The sequence below is a fragment of the Lepisma saccharinum genome, chromosome 24 (assembly GCF_977018435.1).
Source record: "Lepisma saccharinum chromosome 24, izLepSacc3.1, whole genome shotgun sequence".
NCBI lineage: Eukaryota > Metazoa > Arthropoda > Insecta > Zygentoma > Lepismatidae > Lepisma > Lepisma saccharinum.
The window spans coordinates 43590559-43604177 of record NC_139252.1 but is presented as its reverse complement, the minus strand read 5'-3'; the positions used below and the strand labels follow the sequence as shown (position 1 = coordinate 43604177).

Below are 13619 nucleotides of genomic sequence, written 5' to 3'. Positions count from 1 at the left end.
ATCAAATCAAGATTCAAACAACACTTCAGAGAATCAGATTTTTGAGAAGATGCAAGTTAAAAGCCACCATCTTTGAAATTTAATGTAACAGAAAACATCAAGAGACTGTGTGAAAACAATGATGAATTTGAATTACCTGATGATATTTGGGATTCATAATTTAAAAATCTCAAATAAAAATACAACAGACTGCTTTTTTTCACAGTTAAGTTGCTATATTACAACAATGTAACATTGACAACGTCCATTATATAAGGGATTCTTTTTGTTTAAAAATTACTAACCATTGTTATAACTGTATCTTTAGTCAAAATGAAAATAAATGTCTGATGAAAGGAGCGTGTGTTCTCCTGAAACGTCACAATGAAAAACTGTTTTCTTATGCTTGTAATAACCGTAAACTACAAGAAATAATTCTATAATGCAAGCAATGCGTACATACAAGAAAAACTATTATTCATCTATTACGGGGAGAGAGGTACGTACCTTCCAGAAATATCAAATCAAGATTCAAACAACACTTCAGAGAATCAGATTTTTGAGAAGATGCAAGTTAAAAGCCACCATGTTTGAAATTTAATGTAACAGAAAACATCAAGAGACTGTGTGAAAACAATGATGAATTTGAATTACCTGATGATATTTGGGATTCATAATTTAAAAAATCTCAAATAAAAATACAACAGACTGCTTTTTTTTCACAGTTAAGTTGCTATATTACAACAATGTAACATTGACAACGTCCATTATATAACGGATTCTTTTTGTTTAAAAATTACTAACCATTGTTATAACTGTATCTTTAGTCAAAATGAAAATAAATGTCTGATGAAAGGAGCGTGTGTTCTCCTGAAACGTCACAAAGAAAAACTGTTTTCTTATGCTTGTAATAACCGTAAACTACAAGAAATAATTCTATAATGCAAGCAATGCGTACATACAAGAAAAACTATTATTCATCTATTACGGGGAGAGAGGTACGTACCTTCCAGAAATATCAAATCAAGATTCAAACAATACTTCAGAGAATCAGATTTTTGAGAAGATGCAAGTTAAAAGCCACCATCTTTGAAATTTAATGTAACAGAAAACATCAAGAGACTGTGTGAAAACAATGATGAATTTGAATTACCTGATGATATTTGGGATTCATAATTTAAAAAATCTCAAATAAAAATACAACAGACTGCTTTTTTTCACAGTTAAGTTGCTATATTACAACAATGTAACATTGACAACGTCCATTATATAACGGATTCTTTTTGTTTAAAAATTACTAACCATTGTTGTAACTGTATCTTTAGTCAAAATGAAAATAAATGTCTGATGAAAGGAGCGTGTGTTCTCCTGAAACGTCACAAAGAAAAACTGTTTTCTTATGCTTGTAATAACCGTAAACTACAAGAAATAATTCTATAATGCAAGCAATGCGTACATACAAGAAAAACTATTATTCATCTATTACGGGGAGAGAGGTACGTACGTACCTTCCAGAAATATCAAATCAAGATTCAAACAACACTTCAGAGAATCAGATTTTTGAGAAGATGCAAGTTAAAAGCCACCATCTTTGAAATTTAATGTAACAGAAAACATCAAGAGACTGTGTGAAAACAATGATGAATTTGAATTACCTGATGATATTTGGGATTCATAATTTAAAAATCTCAAATAAAAATACAACAGACTGCTTTTTTTCACAGTTAAGTTGCTATATTACAACAATGTAACATTGACAACGTCCATTATATAAGGGATTCTTTTTGTTTAAAAATTACTAACCATTGTTATAACTGTATCTTTAGTCAAAATGAAAATAAATGTCTGATGAAAGGAGCGTGTGTTCTCCTGAAACGTCACAATGAAAAACTGTTTTCTTATGCTTGTAATAACCGTAAACTACAAGAAATAATTCTATAATGCAAGCAATGCGTACATACAAGAAAAACTATTATTCATCTATTACGGGGAGAGAGGTACGTACCTTCCAGAAATATCAAATCAAGATTCAAACAACACTTCAGAGAATCAGATTTTTGAGAAGATGCAAGTTAAAAGCCACCATCTTTGAAATTTAATGTAACAGAAAACATCAAGAGACTGTGTGAAAACAATGATGAATTTGAATTACCTGATGATATTTGGGATTCATAATTTAAAAATCTCAAATAAAAATACAACAGACTGCTTTTTTTCACAGTTAAGTTGCTATATTACAACAATGTAACATTGACAACGTCCATTATATAAGGGATTCTTTTTGTTTAAAAATTACTAACCATTGTTATAACTGTATCTTTAGTCAAAATGAAAATAAATGTCTGATGAAAGGAGCGTGTGTTCTCCTGAAACGTCACAATGAAAAACTGTTTTCTTATGCTTGTAATAACCGTAAACTACAAGAAATAATTCTATAATGCAAGCAATGCGTACATACAAGAAAAACTATTATTCATCTATTACGGGGAGAGAGGTACGTACCTTCCAGAAATATCAAATCAAGATTCAAACAACACTTCAGAGAATCAGATTTTTGAGAAGATGCAAGTTAAAAGCCACCATGTTTGAAATTTAATGTAACAGAAAACATCAAGAGACTGTGTGAAAACAATGATGAATTTGAATTACCTGATGATATTTGGGATTCATAATTTAAAAAATCTCAAATAAAAATACAACAGACTGCTTTTTTTTCACAGTTAAGTTGCTATATTACAACAATGTAACATTGACAACGTCCATTATATAACGGATTCTTTTTGTTTAAAAATTACTAACCATTGTTATAACTGTATCTTTAGTCAAAATGAAAATAAATGTCTGATGAAAGGAGCGTGTGTTCTCCTGAAACGTCACAAAGAAAAACTGTTTTCTTATGCTTGTAATAACCGTAAACTACAAGAAATAATTCTATAATGCAAGCAATGCGTACATACAAGAAAAACTATTATTCATCTATTACGGGGAGAGAGGTACGTACCTTCCAGAAATATCAAATCAAGATTCAAACAATACTTCAGAGAATCAGATTTTTGAGAAGATGCAAGTTAAAAGCCACCATCTTTGAAATTTAATGTAACAGAAAACATCAAGAGACTGTGTGAAAACAATGATGAATTTGAATTACCTGATGATATTTGGGATTCATAATTTAAAAAATCTCAAATAAAAATACAACAGACTGCTTTTTTTCACAGTTAAGTTGCTATATTACAACAATGTAACATTGACAACGTCCATTATATAACGGATTCTTTTTGTTTAAAAATTACTAACCATTGTTGTAACTGTATCTTTAGTCAAAATGAAAATAAATGTCTGATGAAAGGAGCGTGTGTTCTCCTGAAACGTCACAAAGAAAAACTGTTTTCTTATGCTTGTAATAACCGTAAACTACAAGAAATAATTCTATAATGCAAGCAATGCGTACATACAAGAAAAACTATTATTCATCTATTACGGGGAGAGAGGTACGTACGTACCTTCCAGAAATATCAAATCAAGATTCAAACAACACTTCAGAGAATCAGATTTTTGAGAAGATGCAAGTTAAAAGCCACCATCTTTGAAATTTAATGTAACAGAAAACATCAAGAGACTGTGTGAAAACAATGATGAATTTGAATTACCTGATGATATTTGGGATTCATAATTTAAAAATCTCAAATAAAAATACAACAGACTGCTTTTTTTCACAGTTAAGTTGCTATATTACAACAATGTAACATTGACAACGTCCATTATATAAGGGATTCTTTTTGTTTAAAAATTACTAACCATTGTTATAACTGTATCTTTAGTCAAAATGAAAATAAATGTCTGATGAAAGGAGCGTGTGTTCTCCTGAAACGTCACAATGAAAAACTGTTTTCTTATGCTTGTAATAACCGTAAACTACAAGAAATAATTCTATAATGCAAGCAATGCGTACATACAAGAAAAACTATTATTCATCTATTACGGGGAGAGAGGTACGTACCTTCCAGAAATATCAAATCAAGATTCAAACAACACTTCAGAGAATCAGATTTTTGAGAAGATGCAAGTTAAAAGCCACCATGTTTGAAATTTAATGTAACAGAAAACATCAAGAGACTGTGTGAAAACAATGATGAATTTGAATTACCTGATGATATTTGGGATTCATAATTTAAAAAATCTCAAATAAAAATACAACAGACTGCTTTTTTTTCACAGTTAAGTTGCTATATTACAACAATGTAACATTGACAACGTCCATTATATAACGGATTCTTTTTGTTTAAAAATTACTAACCATTGTTATAACTGTATCTTTAGTCAAAATGAAAATAAATGTCTGATGAAAGGAGCGTGTGTTCTCCTGAAACGTCACAAAGAAAAACTGTTTTCTTATGCTTGTAATAACCGTAAACTACAAGAAATAATTCTATAATGCAAGCAATGCGTACATACAAGAAAAACTATTATTCATCTATTACGGGGAGAGAGGTACGTACCTTCCAGAAATATCAAATCAAGATTCAAACAATACTTCAGAGAATCAGATTTTTGAGAAGATGCAAGTTAAAAGCCACCATCTTTGAAATTTAATGTAACAGAAAACATCAAGAGACTGTGTGAAAACAATGATGAATTTGAATTACCTGATGATATTTGGGATTCATAATTTAAAAAATCTCAAATAAAAATACAACAGACTGCTTTTTTTCACAGTTAAGTTGCTATATTACAACAATGTAACATTGACAACGTCCATTATATAACGGATTCTTTTTGTTTAAAAATTACTAACCATTGTTGTAACTGTATCTTTAGTCAAAATGAAAATAAATGTCTGATGAAAGGAGCGTGTGTTCTCCTGAAACGTCACAAAGAAAAACTGTTTTCTTATGCTTGTAATAACCGTAAACTACAAGAAATAATTCTATAATGCAAGCAATGCGTACATACAAGAAAAACTATTATTCATCTATTACGGGGAGAGAGGTACGTACGTACCTTCCAGAAATATCAAATCAAGATTCAAACAACACTTCAGAGAATCAGATTTTTGAGAAGATGCAAGTTAAAAGCCACCATCTTTGAAATTTAATGTAACAGAAAACATCAAGAGACTGTGTGAAAACAATGATGAATTTGAATTACCTGATGATATTTGGGATTCATAATTTAAAAAATCTCAAATAAAAATACAACAGACTGCTTTTTTTTCACAGTTAAGTTGCTATATTACAACAATGTAACATTGACAACGTCCATTATATAACGGATTCTTTTTGTTTAAAAATTACTAACCATTGTTATAACTGTATCTTTAGTCAAAATGAAAATAAATGTCTGATGAAAGGAGCGTGTGTTCTCCTGAAACGTCACAAAGAAAAACTGTTTTCTTATGCTTGTAATAACCGTAAACTACAAGAAATAATTCTATAATGCAAGCAATGCGTACATACAAGAAAAACTATTATTCATCTATTACGGGGAGAGAGGTACGTACCTTCCAGAAATATCAAATCAAGATTCAAACAACACTTCAGAGAATCAGATTTTTGAGAAGATGCAAGTTAAAAGCCACCATCTTTGAAATTTAATGTAACAGAAAACATCAAGAGACTGTGTGAAAACAATGATGAATTTGAATTACCTGATGATATTTGGGATTCATAATTTAAAAATCTCAAATAAAAATACAACAGACTGCTTTTTTTCACAGTTAAGTTGCTATATTACAACAATGTAACATTGACAACGTCCATTATATAAGGGATTCTTTTTGTTTAAAAATTACTAACCATTGTTATAACTGTATCTTTAGTCAAAATGAAAATAAATGTCTGATGAAAGGAGCGTGTGTTCTCCTGAAACGTCACAATGAAAAACTGTTTTCTTATGCTTGTAATAACCGTAAACTACAAGAAATAATTCTATAATGCAAGCAATGCGTACATACAAGAAAAACTATTATTCATCTATTACGGGGAGAGAGGTACGTACCTTCCAGAAATATCAAATCAAGATTCAAACAACACTTCAGAGAATCAGATTTTTGAGAAGATGCAAGTTAAAAGCCACCATGTTTGAAATTTAATGTAACAGAAAACATCAAGAGACTGTGTGAAAACAATGATGAATTTGAATTACCTGATGATATTTGGGATTCATAATTTAAAAAATCTCAAATAAAAATACAACAGACTGCTTTTTTTTCACAGTTAAGTTGCTATATTACAACAATGTAACATTGACAACGTCCATTATATAACGGATTCTTTTTGTTTAAAAATTACTAACCATTGTTATAACTGTATCTTTAGTCAAAATGAAAATAAATGTCTGATGAAAGGAGCGTGTGTTCTCCTGAAACGTCACAAAGAAAAACTGTTTTCTTATGCTTGTAATAACCGTAAACTACAAGAAATAATTCTATAATGCAAGCAATGCGTACATACAAGAAAAACTATTATTCATCTATTACGGGGAGAGAGGTACGTACCTTCCAGAAATATCAAATCAAGATTCAAACAATACTTCAGAGAATCAGATTTTTGAGAAGATGCAAGTTAAAAGCCACCATCTTTGAAATTTAATGTAACAGAAAACATCAAGAGACTGTGTGAAAACAATGATGAATTTGAATTACCTGATGATATTTGGGATTCATAATTTAAAAAATCTCAAATAAAAATACAACAGACTGCTTTTTTTCACAGTTAAGTTGCTATATTACAACAATGTAACATTGACAACGTCCATTATATAATGGATTCTTTTTGTTTAAAAATTACTAACCATTGTTGTAACTGTATCTTTAGTCAAAATGAAAATAAATGTCTGATGAAAGGAGCGTGTGTTCTCCTGAAACGTCACAAAGAAAAACTGTTTTCTTATGCTTGTAATAACCGTAAACTACAAGAAATAATTCTATAATGCAAGCAATGCGTACATACAAGAAAAACTATTATTCATCTATTACGGGGAGAGAGGTACGTACGTACCTTCCAGAAATATCAAATCAAGATTCAAACAACACTTCAGAGAATCAGATTTTTGAGAAGATGCAAGCTAAAAGCCACCATCTTTGAAATTTAATGTAACAGAAAACATCAAGAGACTGTGTGAAAACAATGATGAATTTGAATTACCTGATGATATTTGGGATTCATAATTTAAAAAATCTCAAATAAAAATACAACAGACTGCTTTTTTTTCACAGTTAAGTTGCTATATTACAACAATGTAACATTGACAACGTCCATTATATAACGGATTCTTTTTGTTTAAAAATTACTAACCATTGTTATAACTGTATCTTTAGTCAAAATGAAAACAAATGTCTGAAGAAAGGAGCGTGTGTTCTCCTGAAACGTCACAAAGAAAAACTGTTTTCTTATGCTTGTAATAACCGTAAACTACAAGAAATAATTCTATAATGCAAGCAATGCGTACATACAAGAAAAACTATGAATTTTATCTTGCATATTTTTATGGTTTTATGGGATGTTAGCATGCATATCAGCCGATACCAGTGGTATTGGTAAGTAGCGTTTGAAATTTATTTTTCCATCAATACCATTGTTCTTCAGTCGCTAGAACTGCAGCCAAGAGCAACATTTGTTCACCTTCCTTGTGACAGATTGGTAGTTTTTCCAATAAATGTTCGACAAACCTTCTTGGGAAGCAGGTGATTGACAAGATCAAAGGCATGGGCAAAGTGAAAGCTGCGACCAAACTTCTTGAAGGCATGTAACTATCTGGTAAAGGCAGTGTGGAAATAGAAGAAATCATTCATTTCCAATTCCTGCTCGCAAACTCCTGGGGTAAAAAAGATGGATATTTTTAAAACTAGCATTCCTATCATGCTGGGCTGTTTCCGGCCCAGATGATTGTGGAGTTCTTAGGAAAGACAGGTGAAGTTTGCTGTCAAATTCGTTTTGTTTTATCTACATTCAAGCAGGGAGGGAGGCTTGTGAATTCAACAATTTCTTCTTGTACTCTTCCCTTCTGTGTAAGACTTTTATGTGATTGTTGGTATTGGCCGATACCGCACCGACTTGCTTTCATTGCAACTGACACAGCCCGCCAGATAACTGCATTGGTATATATTTTATGTCGCTCTTCTCCCTTTCCAGGTTAACCCAAACTACAAGAATGAATAGTGTTTACATGAATTTGAAGAACAACACAATCCACTGATTTTTGGTGTAACTGCAACACACTAGAACCTCTTTCTTTGCATCCTCCGAGTCCAGAGAGAAGTTTACATAAAAAAATAATTACCAAATGTCACAAGCAGTGGGGGCAAACAGGGGGGGGGGAGAATTAGGTGCCCCACATTGCTTCTTGCTACTTTTGCCCCCACACTATACTAAACCTTATCCACAAAGGGAAATATACTGTTTGTCCCCCCCCCCCAGTTTTGACACCTTGCATCCCCCAAAACTAGAAAATTGCCAAATCGAAATGGGAGATGGGAGTTTCAAGATGGTGACGGAAAAAAACGAATTAATTAACTAAAATGGGGGGGGGGCTATTTCGGTACATATTACCATTTTCCACCCTTCAGAACATACGAGAAAAAATCCTCTTATCTAAAATCCTTACCTGCAGGTTATCAAAGGGAAAAAGCCCCTCGAGAAAGTTTGCAGGTTGTAAAGTATCTGCGCAGGGCATACACAATACATTAAATGAGGAAAAACAACGTTACATGCACGACACAGCTGAGAGTCCAGCCCTTGCAGCAACTGACAGTTTGTGAGACGACTGTGTCCAATGCGAAGCAGTTATTGATTCGGGTGCACATAACCTAAGTGCTTACATGACTACTCCATTTAGCACAAACAAAATACAATTGGTAGTTGGAGATTGTGGATATAATATTATATCATTATATTTAATCAATTTCATATGACTACTTACTCACGTCAGTTTCTGCAAAAGGTAGAAAATGAAATTTTTATGTGGAACTTCTGGCTTGCCTGCTTGCTAACATCGAAAACATTCACTGACAAGGCCAGGGATCACCTGAAAACGGGAGTGTTTGTCTGCTCGAGTCTCTCATTTATTTATATTATAGAGCTTATTTTCTTTTGGTCTACTTTTTTACAGTTAGAGATGTATACTAGTTTCTGCGATTAGTATTTTATTCCATAAAAAAATTCATATCTGCATGAAACCTGATTACGTAAAATTAGTTTCGTTGATTACGACCGTGGAAGAACTTTCAGGCGGTATTAACTTTTATATTATATTTATTTTATATTTTGATAAGGTTTATTTCTTAAGTTGAACTTTTTAATGTGATATCTTTAAGACGCAACGTAGAATAAAGTAAAAAAGGCTTATTGGTATGTTTCTTACTTTGTTTTCACATTATCGCATTTCTTTTGTTTACGGGAGGACAGCAAAAGCGCAACTACACGGCGCTGCCACGGTCATCCGCGATAAGAGTTTGCCCTTTGGTATTTGTCCCCGGCATGTTAATAGTCCTCCTGTAGTTAAAAAGCGCAACTGTTGGATTTTATGCCACTCACGCGTACAGAAATTGCATTGTCATAGTATCCAGTTTAGTTTTCACGCAACAGTCGCGGACATGTCAGGAAGCAAAAGAGTGTGTATTGTAGGATCGGGCAATTGGTAAGTTTTATTTTCCCCACGCTATACTGACCATCGTTGCTTGATGTGCTCATGTTTTTAACAAGTAGACGCCCATTTAAACTTTATTTTTCATGTTCTCTGCAAATAGATACGTAACATAGAATCTTGTCCGTACTAAAGTAATAGCAATAGTTCGTAGGGCGGCATTAGTTGCACCAGGTGTATCGTATCTGAATGTAAAATTGACACTGTGAAATGTCCGTATGTTGTAACTTGCAAATAACTCAATGTTTTGTAGGCGACTTGAGAGTTTTCGAAACTGGTTAAAATGGAAAACAGTTCAGTGCACTGGCAGTATGTTGAATAGACAGTAAGTGCACCTTTCTCGGTATTTATCCACACCAGAATAAAATATTGAGTACCTTGGAATAAAACATTTCGTTTCAAGCACATTAATTTTCCACATGAGTCATTAATCAGTGAAAACTGCAAAGGTTTGAACATGTAGGTTATGTCCACTTATCCAACAGATACAGTGCTTGAAGTTGAGAAGTGATTATATCGGTAAAACGGTACTATTATTGTATGGGTGAGACACCTATAAATCATATACTTATTTCGCACTTTTTTACATTGCTAACGTACTATTTTGGAATGCGGAACATTTCCTAAGGTGAAATAATGCATTTCTAACTAAGTTAATGTCTATTTCTTACATTTACGAGTACTTACTGTTACTTGTTATTTCGATTCTGTAACACATTATGGCGGACGATAGCGTACTGATTCAGAGTGTTTTGTCGATTTATGCAGTGTTGCAACCTCGTTCACCGGAAAATACCAACTTTTGTGCCCGGATTTGATATTATGCTAATACGTCGCAAACCATTGACATTAGCCCCACAAGCCATTCACATTAGCCCCAAAAACCATTTTCCGTAAGGTTAGGTTAGGGAAGCATAGTTAAAAAAAAATTAAAAAATACTAGACATGTCATGTTCTAGTGAAGATACGGCGAGTTTGAAACACTAACTATGGGGTTGCGTCTTCTTAACACACAGAGCATTGTGCTCTTGTGCAGAAAACAACATGTATTCGCATTAAAATGGATCAAAACTACATTCACGAACTTCCACAACGCTAAAGAAAATGATTTCCGTAAGTACTTTCTCCTGTAAATTTGAAGAAATCCATCTCCCCTATACTATAATGTTAACTATAATGTTACCGGCAAAACTTCGATAGCGTCCCAATGGATTTCTTCATTTTTACACAAGAAACTACGGTACTAATTTCTTTTTGTTTTTCTTCATTTATTGTATCTTTGACAAGGGTTGGTTGTAAGAACGGCCCATGAGGCCGAAACATGCCTGCTTAAATAAAGACCATTCTATTCTATTCCCCGGACAGATTTCTTCATTTTTACAGAAGAAACGGTAAAATTTACGTTTCCCCAAAACGTCTTTTTTCAATTTTACAGGAGAAATTACTTACCGAAATGCGTTTATTTATACTTTAGGAAGGTCTTGGAAGTTTGCTTTCAACTCGTTGAATTTTTTTTGCCGATAAATCATGTAATTTTCGACATTAATGTCGCTCCGATGCATGAAAGCTGTTCCCTTGATGTCCGTCTACTACGTGAACCAAATATTTGCGAGCATTTCATGACGTAACAACCGGTCAGTGCTTCCAAACGCGCGGTTTTGTAACTGTGTAACAGTTCTAGAACGTAAATAAACGCGAGTTACTGTTCATCATTTCTGATTACGAACTTGCGACAACATAACGTGCACAGGATCAGTGGCGTGCTCAATGTGAGGTTGATGGGGGTGATAACCCCCCCCCCTTTCGCCCAGTATCTGTAAGGCTATTTATGAATGGTTCGTGGGCTATTTATGTATGGTTCGTGGGGCTATCCGTGAATGGTTCGTGGGGCTATCTTTTTCACTATTGAAACCTTTGCGTGGCCCTACTAACCTATCCACGCGCCAATGGTTCGTGGGGCTATATTTTTAACTATTGAAACCTTTGCGTGGCCCTACTAACCTATCCACGTGCCAATGGTTCGTGGGGCTATATTTTTAACTATTGAAACCTTTGCGTGGCCCTACTAACCTATCCACGCGCCAATGGTTCGTGGGGCTATATTTTTAACTATTGAAACCTTTGCGTGGCCCTACTAACCTATCCACGCGCCAATCGTTCGTGGGGCTAGCGCCAATGGTTCGTGCGGCTATCTTTTTCACTATTGAAACCTTTGCGTGGCCCTACTAACCTATCCACGCGCTAATCGTTCGTGGGGCTATATTTTTAACTATTGAAACCTTTGCGTGGCCCTACTAACCTATCCACGCGCCAATGGTTCGTGGGGCTAGCGCGAATGGTTCGTGGGGCTATATTTTTAACTATTGAAACCTTTGCGTGGCCCTACTAACCTATCCACGCGCCAATCGTTCGTGGGGCTAGCGCCAATGGTTCGTGCGGCTATCTTTTTCACTATTGAAACCTTTGCGTGGCCCTACTAACCTATCCACGCGCCAATCGTTCGTGGGGCTATATTTTTAACTATTGAAACCTTTGCGTGGCCCTACTAACCTATCCACGCGCCAATGGTTCGTGGGGCTATATTTTTAACTATTGAAACCTTTGCGTGGCCCTACTAACCTATCCACGCGCCAATGGTTCGTGGGGCTATATTTTTAACTATTGAAACCTTTGCGTGGCCCTACTAACCTATCCACGCGCCAATGGTTCGTGGGGCTATCTTTTTCACTATTGAAACCTTTGCGTGGCCCTACTAACCTATCCACGCGCCAATGGTTCGTGGGACTAGCGCCAATGGTTCGTGGGGCTATCTTTTTCACTATTGAAACCTTTGCGTGGCCCTACTAACCTATCCACACGCCAATGGTTCGTGGGGCTATATTTTTAACTATTGAAACCTTTGCGTGGCCCTACTAACCTATCCACGCGCCAATGGTTCGTGGGGCTATCTTTTTCACTATTGAAACCTTTGCGTGGCCCTACTAACCTATCCACGCGCCAATGGTTCGTGGGGCTATCTTTTTCACTATTGAAACCTTTGCGTGGTCCTACTAACCTATCCACGCGCCAATGGTTTCAGTTGCTTTGTTTTATTTCAATCACTTATCGCACAACACTCTTGCTACCTTGCGTTCTGACGTCAGCAGACTGAAGTTTATTTTTAGGCTAAAGGCCTATGTTGTTATTCATATCATTAAAATTTCAGTAACCACCAAACGTCTCTAATTCCCTTATTTTCGTATTTTCCACATTCATACTTACGTATTCTCCATACTAGTACCTAGATATTTTGCTATGAAGAAGGTCGCAACACTGCATAACCACTGATCATGGACTACGCTAGTCAAGATTTCTGCGCCATATCGCGTGTAACGCAAGCAAAAGCGAAGAAAATAAAAATACTCCATATTTCGAAAATTGAGATTATTTGCCTGCAAAAAACGAAACGCGAAATAGAAGAATCCTTACGAATGCAGAATATGTAAGTATCAATGTGAAAAATACGAAAATAAGGGAATTAGAGACGTTTGGTGGTTACCGAAATGTTAATGAAGAAACTACTTACGTTAATAAGTTCCTGTAGCATTGTCTAACATCTGGCAGGTGTTTTGTGTGATGTGCGAATGTTTCATACCGGAAATTCAACCATTGACGCATAGCCCCACGAACGATTTCCAGTAAGGTTAGGTTAGGTAGGGTCATGTATAGGTTACAATAGTTAAAAATTGGTTTTGAAAAAAATATGCGTAGCCCCACACACCATTCTCGCATAGCCCCACAAACCATTTGCGGAAACTTACGTTCTTCAGTTACAAAAACACTTTTTTTTAAAAAAAAAAAAAAATTGCAATTTGATCAAAGAAACGTGAATACATGTTAAAGAATGTTCCGCGAAGCAGATAGATAAGTACAAATGTCAAAAATTGCCAAAATGAAGAAGTTATAGGTGTCTGGGGAATATCAGATTTTTACCGAAATGAGTTTCTGTAGTATTAAGA

The 13619-nt window shown here is 34.5% G+C and overlaps 1 protein-coding gene across 6 annotated transcripts in view; it reads left to right on the top strand.

The window, feature by feature from the left end:
* The first annotated feature begins 9000 nt into the window (after window positions 1-9000).
* Window positions 9001-13619, top strand: part of Gpdh1 (Glycerol-3-phosphate dehydrogenase 1) — a 41315-nt gene continuing 36696 nt past the window's right edge. For 3 of the 6 annotated variants that reach the window (XM_083110752.1, XM_083110751.1, XM_083110753.1), the window contains exon 1: window positions 9369-9615. In XM_083110752.1, coding sequence (XP_082966878.1) covers window positions 9572-9615 — 44 coding nt within the window. In that variant the 5' untranslated portion in view covers window positions 9369-9571. Of the gene's footprint in view, window positions 9210-9367; window positions 9616-13619 lie in introns of those variants that run through there. The other 3 variants (XM_083110750.1, XM_083110749.1, XM_083110754.1) reach the window with 2 other exon arrangements.